A 17,052-nucleotide genomic window follows, 5' to 3' on the forward strand; every position below is an offset into this window, starting at 1 on the left:
TTTATCCAAATTTTGATTCCATTAAAATTTATTTTCATCTTAAATTTTTCTCGCCCACAGTCAGTCAGTAGTAGGTGAAACCGTAGAAAGGCTCATTAAGGAACCGCCTCCCCCAACTGCTGCTGCTTGCAATAGTGAAAAAACAAAAAAACACTATTATTTGTGCTCTTCTCTCACCAGAAATTACGAGAGAGACTTTCAGCGGAAGCAAACAAGCGGCTTAATAAAAGAGTAAAGAATCCGTAGCTGGAAAAAGATAGAGCGATATGGACAGTGAGACCGCGTGTCTCTTTCCCGCAGCATCCATCCATCGCCTTCCCCCTCCCCCTTTCCGCTTTTCAAAACCCTAATTCCAAATCCCTCCCAAAATCCCTCCCCCCCTCCGTCGCACTCCGGATCCGTGCGCGGGGTTTTGCTTCTTTTTGGTTGGAAGCGATTTCCCGCAAGGTTACAGACATTTCTGGGGAGTCTTGTAATTGGTTGCTCTGGGTGAGGGTTCTTGATGAGGATTGTAGTGCTTCGGTTGCTGATCTGATGCTCGCTGTGTTGGGTCTGGGGGCTTTTGGGAGATGTCCTCGCCTCCGGCAGCGGCGCCGCTGTTCGAGCGGCAGCGCGCCGTTTCGTCTAATACGGTATGCGTGTTATACTTTTTCTTGACTTGTTTGTAGTGTGAGGAGTTGTAGAGTTTGTAACCGCGATATTTTGAAAATTTAGTCTTGTAGCATTTGATTTGCCGGGCAAATGCAGAAATTTTCATAGTGGGAAGTTGCCAATTCAATGCGGATACACATTATGGCTGCAAACATGTAGCAAAATCGATGTTTCCTGCATTGCATTTCCAGTATGTTACAAAAATCAGTAATCCACTTAGTGTAGATTGATCACTTATGCGACTTTTTGTAGAGATTTCGGACCCTATTTTAAACTTACAAGCAAGGGAACGATGATTAATTTGTCCATTTAGAGAATCAGGAGCTAGGGTTGTCGCAGGGCAGTTTAGAATTGCGTACAGCTGTATGCCCAACTCCTGCTAGAAGATGAGGCTTCATTTAGATTTCTTCTATTCTGGACAGCCCATAGTAGATTGCAATGATGCGGACTTCGGATACAAACATGAGAAGACACGGATATGCTGAAAAAGGATATGATATGCTATAAATACGCCAACGGAAATGCATATGCACATACATGCATGCATGCATGCATGATCATTAATACGTATATAGATTTGAATGTCAGTACCTTACAATGTTTGTTTGCGCACATGTGCGTGCACATAAGAGTCTAACATTTGCATGTATATGCAATTAAGGTAATCTCATTTGATTTTTTTGATAATCTTATTTAATTAGGAAATAAATGTCTTAACTTTTGGGAAAATAATGTAGTAATAGATTTTGTTCATTTAGGATTTATTTGGAAGATCCCACCATTAATGATTATTTTAATCTCTTTAATTGATAGCATCTAAAAATGCAGCCAAGTTGTTTCTGCACTTCCCAAACATTATTATTGAAATTATCGCATACATAAAGCAAGTATATGACTTGTATACGTGATGTGTCTTTTTATCGTAGGCACGTGCTTGCTAAAGTTTTCCATAAGCAAGTTTTTTATTTAAAATAATTCATTTTACCCATTTTAGTTGAGCTCTTTGCTAGGATAATTGAGTATGAAACTATGCCGAGTTACGTTGTCTATATTTTCTGGTTTAGGCTCAGTGAACTTACCTATGCTCTTATGCTCTGCTGTGAATAAGTCCTCTGACTTTTCAATTAGGCATTGATTTCTGAGGTTGTCTGTGTACTGACTGTTAACAATTCTATGAGAGGAGACTCTGATGCAAGTTTTTGTTTTAAGATAGGCTAAGAGAATTTATGTATGCCCAGTCTGTTTAGGAAGTTCTTTACTCTTGGCTGGTATACGTGTTGTTCAAATTTGGGAACATGATACTGTTTTCAACTAACGCAGTAAAATTTTAATTTAACTAATGCAAAACCATTTAAGAAATTCAAATTTGTGTTCATTTGCAACCATGTCATTTACTGCATGAAAGCTGGATATAGTGATGGAACAAGTACGATTCAGTTTCTAGGAAAACGGAAACTGAACTTGCCAACTGAGATTGACCCGAAACCATTACCAAAACTGAAAGATTGGTTTTAAAATAGTTATAAAAATACTATAACCAGACCAGCCGAAAAATGAAAACTGAATAAGAAACCGACTAGCTCTCTCTTTACAATCAAAACGTTAAGGGGTGTTTGGGTTGACGAATCTCTTGATCCAACGTGACTCAAATGTAGTAGTGTTTGAGTTCCTCTGAAGTGTAGTTATATTTTCGTTGTTTGTTTTAGTATGACTCATATAGCCCGAAATTTAAATTCAGTCCCTTCTTCTATTTCTTTTGAGGTAACTTGATGCTGGTGTAACTAATTTTTTTGAGTTTCATTGTTTGTTTTGATGTAAGTAGATCCCGTTACCTCCTAAATATAGTGGTAAACTTATCCTCATAAATCCAACCTATTAAATAATTAAATCCCCCACTATTATTAAGGAAGTAACCCTAACCCATTGTAAAGGAATTAGAGTTTAGGTTTTAATATTTAATAAATTTTTTTTAGAGAGAGTTGAGTGTGGTGGAATTTGAATTCGGAACTCTAGAGGGGGAAGTCAAGAGAAGGGGTATGTAACTTGAGTTATATTACTTTTTTGACTTACACCAAAACAAACACCAGAACTGATGAAAGTTGACTTCTATCCCTCCACTTCAAACCAAACAGCCCCTAAACCAAGTTTGAAATCTTGATGTATTAACAACTTAATTAAACGGTACTATGATGATTATCTTAGTCTAGAGCCACTGTATCAAAGTTAATTGCTCGCAAGGACTTACACCTTGATCTAGAGCTTATAGATCAAGAGAGTGCCTAGTATTTGTATGTTTATGTGATTCTTTTTTGCGAGTTCAATGCTGGTCTTGGGTTCAATTCTTGGAGCTGCAAAAACCATAACTGAACGTGACTCCCCTCAGAGTTTTGAATTTCTTCCTCCATCATCGAAACCATCCCTGTTTAGCTTTGGTTTCAACCATTCAGTTCAGGCTTGGTTTTAAATACTACTTTGGGTATCCATAACAATTGACCTCCCTAGCTGGATATTCCATGTGTTTCTTTCATGAAATGCTTGAAAGTTGTGTTGCAATAAAAGACCTGTACAATTTCTACTAAAGGATAGCGCTGTCTTGTCACTCCTTGGAACCAGTTTCATGAATTTTATTTTTATATTTATTTCTTTTGACTTCAGTTATGTTGTGTTTTATGGCAATCTGAGGACACTTGTGTCCTTCACTACTTTAATCAACTCATTTCTTGTTGTCCATGCTGTGGATTCAATTGATCGGCACTTTTCACATAATTCTGTTCTAAAAGACATGTAAATAATCTTTCTATGAATTATAAGAAGCATGATGCATGGCATCACTAATTTCTATTACTTTAACAGATGTGCTATTATTTTTTCTTGAGTTCTAAGAGATGATGCACGAACAATGATGAATGATAACCATACCATCTTGTTTATCTCATTATTCATGACTATTGCATGTCAGCACTTAGGGCGTGTTTGGTTCAAGTTATATAGTATTACAGAGTATTTCGATATATCCAGGTATCTTGGATTTCTAAAAGAGATTACTACTTATACTGCATTAGCGCGTTTGGTTTAATACAGTAATGTAATGCTAGATTACAGTGGTTATAGCATTAATATGTTTGGTTCTATCTATAAAATTCAGTAATCTAGACAATAAAGTATAGTCTATTCCAAAATTGCCCTTAACTAAGGATTTAAGTGCCGTGGCACGGGGTTGTGCCGAAAACTTGTTGGCACAGTACGGCAAGTTGCGTGCCGAGCCGTGCCGATGCGTGCCGGTCAAAAAAATTCTTGTGTGCCGACACATAATAGCATGAAATATTTATTTTCTTTAGCAACAAAATATTCTAACTATTTATTATGTATTTTTATCACATCTTTTGAACTTTATTGAGGAAATTACTTATTAATTTGAAGAATAGAGGGTTTTGAGCTGTGCCATCGGCACGGGGTTTGTATTGTGCCGGTATCTTGTTGGCACGATACGGCACGGTAGATACGGTCCGTGCCGATGGACACTTAAAACCTTGCCCTTAACCATATTTTGTAAACTTTTTTTTTTTACTATTTACAAATAATATTTTTTACTAAATTTTATTTTAAATAATTTAATTTTTTAAAATTTAAAATTTAAATTTTAAATTTTAAATTTGAACAAAAATATAAATTTAATAAATTTAAAATCCAAAATATAAATATAAATATAATGTGAAAATTAAAAATATTATTTGCATAACAGGACACGTACAGCACCATTTGCATTAGCCCATGCTTTGAATAGCTGGACATGTTTTGTACATATCACAAGCAATTAATTATTGTTTTCTAGTATATATATATATATATGCACAATATTTTTAATTTTCACATTTTTTTTTTGGTTTGAATTTATCACATATCAAGTGTATATATTGGATTAAATTTATTAAGTGGAAATAGATACAAACCAACTGTTTGTAATTTGGGTGTTTCCATGAAGGACCAAAGTGTTAATAGTGTATTCTTAAATTTCCCAGAAAAAAAAAGTTGAGTATTAAACTTTTACGAAATAAAAACTAAAAACTAAAAAAAATTGCATATAAATATTGAAAAACTAGAAATTATTTTTAGTATAAATTTCCATATAAAGCATAGGTGCGTTATTAGAAACTGTAGCTTCAGAATAAACGCAATTTTTGGGAGAATATTCTCATAATATATACTANTTTAAAAATTTAAAATTTAAAATTTAAAATTTAAAAGTTGACAATTCAAAATTTTAAATTAAATTTTTTAAAATGACGTATTGAAAGGGTTTCAGGAGTTAGAGGGGTAAAATTGTCATTTTACATAATATGTAGTATTACCGGTTTTCAGTAATGCATGATACATGACCCCCCTTTCGTTAATATTTTCGGTGTAATCCTGCTCGATTTGTAATACTACATTAACGATTAGATTACATAGCGGATGAACCAAACACAATAATCTTGGCAGGATTGCTTTTAATCCTGCCAGGATAACTCGAACCAAACGCACCCTTATGGTAAAATGTATATATATTAAATAAATTGGTATACTGTGGAATGATGTATATCAGTTTGCTGCTGTTATCAACCCATAGCATTAGTACCAGCTACTTGATGAATTGTTTCATTATTTGCGCTATTTACCGAAATAGTAGGTATGCTATCCTTTTTTGCAATTGAGTATCATCTGAATATATTGGAAAACACTATTAGCATCACGTCTTTGCTTGCTACTCCTAAATTTGTGGCATAAAATACCTAATGCAATTGGCAGCTAAGGAGTTGCAGTCATTGTGTGATCCATCGAAAGATTCTTTTGAGGGAAAAGAATAAATTTCTGTTTATTATGGGATTCCTGCCTGAAATTGAATTTACCTAAAAGTGAAAGTATAAATGTGGTAGAGAGTTAGGCAGGATTTGTTGTTGGTAGAGAAGCATACTTCTGCATGTTCTTGGATAGTTTATTTTTCTTGGATATTTAACGCCATCTTCCTCTGCAGGTGTACAAGAGCGGACCACTCTTCATATCTTCCAAAGGTCACTTTCTTTTTCATTTTTTTTTTTCCTGGAATCATTTTAATTTTTTGAGTCTTATATGCATTTTATAATGTTCCTTAGGGGCGATATTTGCAGTTGTACAATTCAGTTGCTTGAATATATTTGCTACTACAGTGACAGTGTTGTTTCTGACCAAAAATCTTTTCTTTATATTATCTTGCTGTTTTTGCGAGGAGGCAAAACGGGTTATTCAAATGGGATAAAAAATTTAAATAAATGAAGCATGGATTATCTTTGAGATGATGTTGAACAGAACATAAGGTCTGGGCATTTCTTGTGGCTCTTTTTGCATGGAAGTCCTCCTCTTTTTCATTCTTGCAAACACTCAGCGCCTACATTTTTGCAACTTTAGCCGAGTTTCCAACTTTCAGCGCAAATTTGTCCTCCATACAAGATGATGATCTATAGTCTGGATGATTAGTGGTCAGTGCACAGTTTTAACTGATCAAAGTTTTAAATGATCAATGCACAACTTCAAATGACCCATCCACAATTTTTAGTGTTCAGGGCGTAGCTTCAGAATTGTGTAGACATAGTCAAATCTACGGATTGATATTTTAGAACTGCGTGTCGAAATCCTGTAGCTGAATGGTAGTTTGATCCTAAAGTTGAAAAGTTTGCTAGTTCCAGCAATGAAAGGGTTTTCTACTTTTGCAAATTCACTCTTTTTCTTTCTTTGGCATAAATGCTCTTTCACTGCAACTGAAAATTTGTTATATTCTACTTTTGCAAATTCACTTTTTTCTTTCTTTGGCATTACGGCTCTTACTGAAAGTTTGTTATATGTCATTCATTTTTGCCATTTTTTCATCTTTTTAGTTTTTACTTGTGTTTTTGGATAATATAACAACCCAGCCCACTAACACTAATAGCTCGTTGGGCCCTGAACCATCGGCCCAAAATGCTTCCTAGTTATTAGTTATAGTGCACCCGTGGCATATAAGCCCCTCACACTGACCCATATTATCGATGTGAGACTATTGGGGTGTCACATACTCTCCCTATTTTAAGCCTTGACGTTCTTATCAGTCCAATCACATGCATAGCCCAAGATCATCAGGCGATGCGAGTCCCACTTCACACTTCCGACTGATGAATCGGTTTTGATACCGACTGTAATGACCCGGCCCAGTAGCACTAATAACTTGTTGCACTCTAAAACTACCAGCCCAAAATGTTTAAGCCCAGTTATTAATTAGTGTGCCCATTTGATGTAAGCCTCTTACACTCTCCCATATTATCCGATGTGGGAGTATTGCTGTATTGGGGTGTCACAAATAAGGTATGATACTTGTTGAACATTTCTAGAGATTTTCTGAAACAATGAAGATTCCACTTAGATGCTAGGCAGTACCTAGGCCATTAAGAATTCCTTCTGCTTAAGAGTTTCTTGGCCCCATTGGAACATTGACATTTAAAAAGAGGCACGCTGTTAAGAGACCGTAGGCTAGCTGTTTCTTTGTTCTTTCTTTTCTTATTTACTTAACGTTGTTATTCCTTGCCTTGAATGTTGATTATGTTCGAAAGTTGGCCTCTTTGAAATTGTTGCTTTATGAGAATATTGTGTTTTTTGTCGTTGCACCCAAGCTGGTTTACAGGCAATGATGGTTACAAATAGCTGCCCATTAAATTTACAGGACAGGTAGTTGAAACAGTGATAGCTCTTTTCTAGATTATCTGCATCTTGTTCTTGTATATTTATGTTGTACTTTTCATTGACTTTTTTCTAATCAGCCTGTCCATTTTAACTTTGCAGGAATTGGTTGGAAGTCATGGAAAAAGCGCTGGTTCATCCTCACGCGAACCTCTTTAGTTTTCTTCAAAAATGATCCTGTTAGTACTCTACTGTTGATATTACACATCAGTCATTTGATATACTTGTCTGAATGATATGCTCCTATGCACTATACTTGAAACTTAAGTGCTGATGTTGACGTGCTCTTAGCAAATGCTAACATCGATATTTGCTTCTTAGTGATTAATTCTTTTATAAGGAGTTTTCAGATGGTGTTCTTGACATGATGGTGTTTACTATGAAGCTATCATGCTGAGTTATTTAACTTATTTTACTAAGAGCTTGTAAGCTGCATTCAGGAATCGGTCAAATTGGGTTTTTCTCAAATTATCATTGTTAACTTGCCAAATTGCTTAGCATATATTGAAAATGTTATCTGATGAAGGTAGGATTTTGAAAAAGAGAACAATGTCAAATCTTGTCATTTGGGAGCTCGTGGGGGATTGATCTGTGCCAATTGGTTCCTGCATCTTATCTTTTGTGCAGCCACTGTTGGAAGTCCATTTTATGAAAACAGAATAACATTGATAAAATAGAAACGTGGGATATGGGGAGACAGGATCTTTCTCAAGGAGAAAATTATTCCTGTAGATTCTCTTAACATTGTTAAGGGGAAAAAAAACTTAATCTTAAAAATGGTTAAAGTGATGTACCATCAGACATCTTGTATCAATACTCTCATTTAATTAACAAATGGTTAAAGTGATATTGTCATGCCCCAGGGTACTTTTGGAAAGTCCTTTTTAGAAAAACTAGCGGAAAACATGTAGATTTTTTTTTTTAAAACACCTTAGAGAATACCCGCAGACGTACACAGACCTGCCACATGAATAACGGATTCCTTGTACAAACGGGCAGAGCCTCTCTTGCAAGGTTTTAAGTGCCCGTTGGCACGGGCCGTATCCACCGTGCCGTACCGTGCTAACAAGATACCGGCACGATACAGATCCCATGCCGATGGCACAGCTCAAAACCCTCTATTCTTTAAATTAGTAAGTAATTTCCTCAGTATAGTTCAAAAGATGTGATAAAAAGACATAATAAATAGTTAGAATATTTTGTTGTTAAAGAAAATAAATATTTCATACTATTATGTGTCGGCACACAAGAAGGTTTTTGACCGGCACGCGTTGGCACTGTTAGGCACGCACCGTGCCGTACTGTGCCGGCAAGTTTCTTGCACGATCCCATGCCACGACGCTTAAATCCTTGTTCTCTTGTACATGCACAGCGTAGCACCATAATACAAGATCAAGCCCACATACAACCACACAACACAACATCTAATGCTCATTAAACAATAATAATTACGTTACAATAATTATCCACATCTATCCATTGATATATGAACTTTAACAGGTAATGAACCAAACAATAGATATGAAAAGCTAATCCAAATGCTGGATGTAAGGGTCTGTGAGGACCAAACAGGAACTCGGTTATCTAGTATCATCCTCACACACCATCCTAACTCTCACCGCCTGCGTCACCTGAAAAATAGCAGGGGGTGAGAACATGTAAACATGTCTTCCCTCACAGTGGGTACCGCAAGCCGAAAAAGGCGAGCTGTACTAACTGGCAGATGGAAGAGAAAACCAATAGTAGTAAATAGGTGAATCAAGTACAGTAACAATAATGACCAGAAAGGAACTACAACTGCCAATCAAGACACAATTATCAGCTACTGTAAAGAATAACAGAGTATACTAATGCATCAAATGAACTAATAATGCCATCAACGAAGTCAACTGCCATATTGGTCTAAAGACCTCAGGCTAAACCACATCCTGCTTGCCCACCTGACATATTACCTTGTAGGGCTCACGGGTCGGAAGTACGATTACTTTTCTGGAAAAGAACACCCTCTTGCAGTGGATCAGACTACTGGTGTGAAGATGCTCACGAGTTGTGGCAATCGATGCAATATGCTCAATGGTCAATATCGGCAGGTAGCCAAGAGAATAACACAAGGAGTCACCGATCAATCAGGTCCATCTCTATGTAAGAGTGTCACCGACCATAAGGTCAAGGATGTCAAGTCATACAATAAACCACTAGAGATGTCACCGACTACAAAGTTAACTAATGTCAAATCATGTTATGTACGAATGCGAGTGTCACCGACCTCAAGGTCAATTAATGTTAAACACACAATATACTACTAAGGGGTCACCGACCACAAGGTCAACCATATCGAACCGTGCAACATACAAGGAGTGCCACCGACATCAAGTCAACTAATGTCGCAATATGCAACATACATCTAGGAGTGTCACTGACCACACGATCAACTAATGTCAAAACACGAAGTGGATGACTACGAGTGCCACCAACTATAAAGTCAAGTAATGTCAAGGTCATCTACTATGAACATACCATGGATGATTTAATCATCAGGAACACCGCTTCACTACTAGATCATGACCATATGAAATATGAGTAAGTGTAGAGTGACTAATATTTTTTTACTACGAAGTCAAGTGGTGTACGAAAGCTCAATCAACATCAAGTAAATGGAAGGAAATAATAAGGATAGAAATCACCGAGCAGGTACCACTTTACCGACTTCGGATCGAAGTACCCACCTCTACTGAAGAATAAAATCGAGTCGTCAACACTCGTCGATGTCTCCCGCCACAATCCGGACCTATGCAAAGTCTCACCGAAAACGTAATTAGCTGAAACCCGCTAATTACAAAAGTTATGGTTTCAAGTGAAACCAGCAGGCGAGCAATCGAATTTTCGGATCCCGTTCCACGGTCACCGAAAGATTTCTCGATTGTCGCACCGACTCTTCAGAATGTCACGCCAACCTAGGGGTGTCAAACGGGCCGGGCGGCCCGGCACAAGAGTGGGCTGTGGCAGGCACGGCACGATCACTGCAGCACTCGTGCCGGGTCGGCCTGGCCAGTTAAACCGGGTCGTGCTGGGTCTTGCTCCTGCAGCCCGGTGGCCCGGCACGACACGGGCCTGAGTCGTGCCAGGCTTGAGGGGATACTCCGGCCCGGCACGGCAAGACATGGCACGGCCTGGTCCGTGCGGACAGTGCCTCCCGAGCTGAGCACGGGCAGGGAGTTGGGTTGTACCCAACTCCCAGGGCCCTTCTGCACCACCCCAACTCCCAATGCTTTGGGAGTTGTGTTTAGCCTTTGGGGCTCTCTTAAGGGTTTGCTCTATGACAGACCCTTGGGAGATGGGCCTATTGGACCAAAATGCCCTTTCCAACAGTCAAAAATTTGACTATTAGGAGGGTATTTTGGTCCAAAAAATTTAAAATTTTGAAATAATTTAAAATTTTAATATTTGTATAAATATATTTTAAAATTTTAATTTTTTTACTTATATATTAATTTTTTTTTAAAAAATAATATCTTTATTTTTAAAAAATTTTAAATATTTTTAAATAAAATTAATAAAATAAAAAAGGCTGGCTCTAAGCTCGGCCCGACCCGGCATGGCCCGTACAGTCCGGGCCAGCGGGCCGTGTTGGGTCGGGGTCCAAGAACTTTGGCCTGGCACGGCACCGCCTGACTTTGGGTTTGAGCCATGCCGGGCTAGCCTCCGGCCCATTTCGGCCCAGATAAATATGGGCCGTGCCGGCCCGGCACGGCCCACATTACATCCCTACCCCAACCTACGGGGCATTCCAACACAAGTCCCACACAAAGCCTACCTTGTTTGCTGTCCCAATACATCAATTTAATATCATTGGGGCAGCCGCACAAATAGTGCATCAGAATGGAAAGCCGAGATCTCGAAAATCATTGGTTTGGCTTCCGAGATGCCCACTTCAACATCGGAACCACCCACAACCCTCTTGCCGCGACCAGAGGTGTCAAACCTTACACTGAAACCAGTCAATAAGGTTCAAACTCTGCTCCGAACAACAGCGACCCGCGTGACAAGAAATCCCGCACAAAATCGCCCGATTTTTGTATTTTAGGATTCTCATTAAGCCCTGAAGTATTCCGAAATACTCTGTGGGTCAAACGACCACCCTCTCTGTCCCAAAACACTCATTTTTGGGTGTCGGGACAGTTGCACGCTAGGTTGTGCGATCCGGGTGTGAAATTCCCAAAAGCCGTCGTATTGGGTTCCAGGAAATCATAATTTAGTTCTGGAACTCACCTAGTCCCTCGCTAGTTCGTGCTTCGCACCAGCGAGGTTCCAACTAGCCAACGAGGCTACCGTACTGCTGCAACCAGTAGCATAACTCGCTCCACGAAAATAGGGCCAAAAAGCACATCAAAAGCATCTAAATTACCGTTTATGTGCGCCGATCACTATGAAATCCCAATTGAGGGATTCTCGAACCTCAAACATCAAGTTCGAACCATTCATGCTTGAGCGCACACTGTCCGGGATAGCAATGATGTAAAAAGAGTCAATGAAACATTTTATCGAACACCCAACGCACGAAAATATATGCATTAAAGCAGTGGTTAACAATTTATCGCTGATTCTGCAATTTTGGAATCCGAACCAAGGTGTCATCCTGAAGGCTTTGAGGTCCCGGACACCGTGCTCGCTATCCGGAGCAAATCCGAGCACTATGGAGAAAGTTGTAGTCATTTGTCCAAAGAGCCAAAAGTGTCCGCGGGGACAACATCTCAGATATAGCAACCGGAAGCCCTCTCGACCCCAACTAGAGTGAGCATGATGATGTACTAGCATCCAGGGTGATCGTGCTCCCTTGCGGTAGAACCGTCGGTGTTCGGATCTGCAAGATCCATAGCCTCGGCCAATAAGGTCCCCGGGGAGAGATGCTCTCCTATCAGTGATCCGAGGCTGGCTAGACAGAAACGAAGATGAGCACGACCATCAGCAAGCACTCAAGAGGGCCGTGCGCACAAGCTGGAGGGTCTCCGATGTCCGAACTAGCTAGGATGGAGTGCTCGGCCAATAAGAATCCAAGCACGAGCTCAGCCGAGGACTCAACATCACAAGTGCGGGCAGAGGGTGGCCGACACCACCCCTGCTAGGTTGGTCCCGACCAAAGGTGACTCATGGTGCGGCGACTGACGGTGGAGAGGCGACGGCGGCTCGGATCTAAAGATCCACCCGAGGTCCCTTGGGTTCAGGTTGCTAGGCAATCGAGTTCGAGAGGGGGGCCAGGACTGGAGGCGGCGGCGGCGGCGGCGGGGAGGATTCGTGGGCTACATGTGGTTGGCGGTGACTGCCCCCAGCAACCCGCGGCAGCCGAGCCTTTGGCTCGGGTCCAACCAACCAGAGAGAGAGAGGGAGAGAAAGAGAGTGATCAAGGGAGGAAGAAGAAGGGAGATATGCGAAGGACCTCCCAGCATCCCCTCTTGCTGGTCGGAGAGGGGGCGGGCGACGGTGCAAGGGGCGGCGGCGGTAGGGTTAAGGGAGAGATGGTGACCAAGGGTTAGGGTTAGGGCTCCCAATCCAACCGTACAACCCACTGTGTGTGTGTGTGTGTGTGTGTGTATAGAGAGAGAGAGAGAGAGCAGGGAGAGAGAGAGAGAGCAGGGTTACTGTGCTATTAGGAGCACAGCAGTTCTTTTGCTCCTAACTTCCTAACTATCCATCAATTTTAATGGGTGGTTAGGATGAGAGAGAGAAGAGAAATTTAGGAGAAATTGGATATCTCAATTTCTCTTCTCTTTGAATTTTTTTCCAATATTTTTTCTCTCTCATCCTAACCATCCGTCAAAATTGATGGATGGTTAGGAACTTAGGAGCACAATAGTTGCTGTGCTCTTAATAGCACAGTAGCCCTACTTTATATATATATATATATATGAGTCCGGCTACTATACTATTATGAGTACGATGGCCCTCGTACTCATAAGTTGTTTTCGATGATAGAGCTTTCGAATCGACGATCCACACCGTTAAACGTTATCTAGAGCATTTGAAACATCTAGAAATCAAATTTCATAATTTTTCGACATCATTTACCTTACAATCAAAAGCTCACAAAATTGACAAATTTTAACGGCCGGTATGGAATACTTGCCAGTTTAACGGGGCAAAAGAATCCGAATAGGTTGAATTTTTTATAGAAAATTCTATTCACTATCTAGATAAAGATCAATAACTCCTATCTTAAATTGAAGGATCCGATCATCCATTTTTAAGACATCGTTCGATTTTGACCGTTCATTTTATGCTCGCTTGATGGATTTTATTATGATTTCGAAAAATTACGAAATTTATTTTCTTTAAGTTTCAAATACTCTAGATCATATTTAACGGAGTGGATTGTCGATTCGGAAGCTCCATCATCGAAAACAACTTATGAGTACGAATGACCTACTCATAATAGTATAGTAGCCCTACTCTCTCTCTCTCTCTCTCTCTCTCTCTCTCTATATATATATATATATATATATATATAGAATTGAGCTCCTATACTTTTAAAAGTACCAAGTTATTAGTGCTTGTAGATTTTTAGCCATTGGATTAAGAAATATGCGGTTAGGATGATGTGGGCCCCCTAGGGTTGAGTGGGTGGTTGGTTGAATAGTATAATCTAATGGTTGAAAAATGATGCCGGAGGAGTAGATCTAACGGTAAAAAAACTTACAAGCACCAAGTGCTGGTGCTTTTACAAGCACCATAGCTGGACTCTATATATAATTATTATATATTATATATATATATATATTATAGAGTGAGGTATTATGCTTCTGGAAGCACGGAGCCTTCCGTGCTTCCGTGTTCTAGCGTTTTCCAATGTTGCGACTTTCGAATCCGATCGCGCTCCATTAATTCTGATCTGATGATATTGAAGTACCTAGAAAAATAAATTATGCGATTTTTCATATATTTTTGCCTACAGTGAACAGGAGAGGGTCTAAATCAAGCAGCTGAAAATAAAAATCAACAAAACGTGATAATATGACAGTTAAAATTTTAGATCAAAGATATATTGATCTCTGCTTTATATAGTATAAAAAGGAATTTTCTATCAAAATTTCACGTGATTTGGATATTTCTACACCGTTAAACTTGCCAAACGGCCACTTAACGGCCATTAATTAATTGATTTGAAGCCCTTTGATCACTAGCAAATGATAATCGAAAAATCATAAAATTTATTCTCTAGCAGTACTGCTCAACATACTCTAGATCAAGTTTAACGGAGCCGATCGACGATTCGAAAGTCGCAACATCGAAAACGATCTGGAAGCACGGAAGGCTCCGTGCTTCCAAAAGCATAGTAGCCTCACACACTCTCTCTCTCTCTCTCTCTCTCTCTATATATATATATATATATATATATATGTTAAACTTTTATATATATACACATCTATATACTACATATATACATATATACCCATACATAATGTAAAGAAAGTCCCCCTGCATAAGCCATTTTGCCCATGGCTCCGCTGAGCTGTGCGCTTCGTGCAGAGGTCCCTCTCGTGATAGAACTTTACAATTTTATCAGTAAACTATCGCGTTTTCACAAAAAATCCCCAGTTGATTTTCTCCTCTCAACAATTCATCTCCATGACAAGAACCACATAAATTCCAAAATTCCGTGGAATTTCATCCACACAATCACCTCAGGGTCCACTTTCACATGAGATCTTCTGTTCACCAAAACTGCAAAATTTTTCACATGAAATAACGACCCCTTTGCAAAGTGCTCCATTTCCACACTATTCAAAAATTGCAATTTAATCCTCCAACTCTAGAGTTTCATATAAAAAACTAATAACTGTGTGTAAAAAGCCCAGTGGCACCATCCCATAAATTTTCACGTAAAACGGAACATGGCACTTCTAAAAAGTAAGAACATCGAGTAATCAAAGGCTAATCTGCGATAAACTCTGATTTTCTCGAAAACCGTGCATCGAACATGAAATCGAGCAGTGCCATCACCTCCTGCATAGTCGGACCATCGAAAACGACCTATTGGATCATCTGAAACGGAGTCCAATTCATGTCCGAAGGCTTCCTCAACGTGATGCTTCAAAATAAAACGTAAGTTACTATTCACTTAAGTTACTATTCACTTGAATAGTACCCAACATCATACGCCTCAAATTAAAAACTCATTTATCCCCATAATTAAACCAGAAATTCCAAAAAAATATAAGTACCTATAATAATCCACTGAAAAGCACAAATTACACCATAAAAATCTCAGTCCTCACAGATATGCCAACAGACCTCTGGTATCAAGACTCATGCTCGAGTTCACCTTTTTTGGACTTCACCTTCCATTCTAGGGGCTCTTCACTTTATCTCTCATTAAGCAGATCCTGCAGATGTATATTTACTGGTAAAAAAAAATATCTTCGTGAGTGCTCACTTTTTCAAGAACTTGAACTAGTGAGTAATTAGGAATCTGTGATGCTGAGTTGAAGTTTTCTGTCTGATATGCATGAGTTCATATGAAAAATCTAGGGAAAATTACGGTGAACTTTACATTCTTTGGTTCTTCCTAAAAAGTTTGGTATATAGAAAGTTATAGCCAAAGACCCAAAATAGCCTACGTTGTGTGTTAACTTGTGGAATTCAAAAGTCAATTGTGTAACGAGAAGGATGATTGCTTGATGCAATCTCAGCTAGCTGTGATTTTTTATTTGTTCACAAATGGAGGATCGAAATTCCAAAATTCAAATTAACTTTTAGATTCATTAGATTATTATTATTATTATTATCATTATTATTATTAGAGAGAGAGAGAGAGAGAGCATGCTACCCGCTTCGTTCTTTTTTTATTTTTTTGAGAAATGAACTAGAAATATAAAGCAACTAGGCTTTGAAATTGGGACCTTGGGTACCAACCGTCAAGTCTTTTGCCATCAGTGCTTGCGACAATTGATCATCAGATTGAAATTTTCAAATGCATGAATGATAGACTAAAGTTCTGTGAAAGGAAAGAAGTGGAAATGCTAATGTAATTCTGTCCGACTGCAAGTACATATTGAATGAATCTACTATTTCCATCTCTTAAAATATTTGTGGAGACAACAAATGGCTAACATAATTCTTCACTATCTTCTCATATGATACTCAATAGGCGCTGTTGTCAGGTTTCAGATAAAAAGAAAGATTAACATCAAGAATAGAATGGCTTCAAATTCTAGAAGATAACAAAGAAATATTGAGAGATTAACTAGGAAGGGAAAGAAAGATACACAACATGATAACATGACACTTGGATGTGAAACCTCAGATGCCTAAAGCAAATAATAAATCAGTAAATATGGGATATGCAAATACAGCAGAGGTTAAGACGGTTGACCAGAAGGCAACAGAAGATTGAAAGCGGAGGTAGGAGGGGAAGAGAGATATATGTAGCAAGATGAGAAAAGAAGAAGAAGAGGGTAGTGTTGTGAAAGAAAAATTCTCTCATCACCAGGTCTGCAACCCTAAGATGGAGGTACTGCAGTAAAATGGAGCAAGCGAGATCTTTTGCACCTTAATCTGCTAATTTCACCCACAAACTGTACCTCCATCACAATACGCTAACTCTAGATATATTTGTTCTCCAAGAGTTACCAGCATTACTTTTTTAAGTTTACTGTTAATATGTTCAATTTTACCATATCAACA

The 17,052-nt window shown here is 38.8% G+C and overlaps 1 protein-coding gene across 1 annotated transcript in view; it reads left to right on the forward strand.

Annotated features, from left to right (window-relative positions):
• Positions 248-17,052, forward strand: part of LOC109724058 (rho GTPase-activating protein 7-like) — a 48,127-nt gene continuing 31,322 nt past the window's right edge. Inside the window, exons 1-3 of the mRNA XM_020252693.1 lie at positions 248-632; positions 5,663-5,699; positions 7,477-7,553. Of these exons, the coding sequence (XP_020108282.1) occupies positions 570-632; positions 5,663-5,699; positions 7,477-7,553 (177 nt within the window). The 5' untranslated portion in view covers positions 248-569. The remainder of the gene's footprint in view (positions 633-5,662; positions 5,700-7,476; positions 7,554-17,052) is intronic.

This window comes from Ananas comosus, linkage group 18, assembly GCF_001540865.1.
Source record: "Ananas comosus cultivar F153 linkage group 18, ASM154086v1, whole genome shotgun sequence".
Classification (NCBI taxonomy): domain Eukaryota; kingdom Viridiplantae; phylum Streptophyta; class Magnoliopsida; order Poales; family Bromeliaceae; genus Ananas; species Ananas comosus.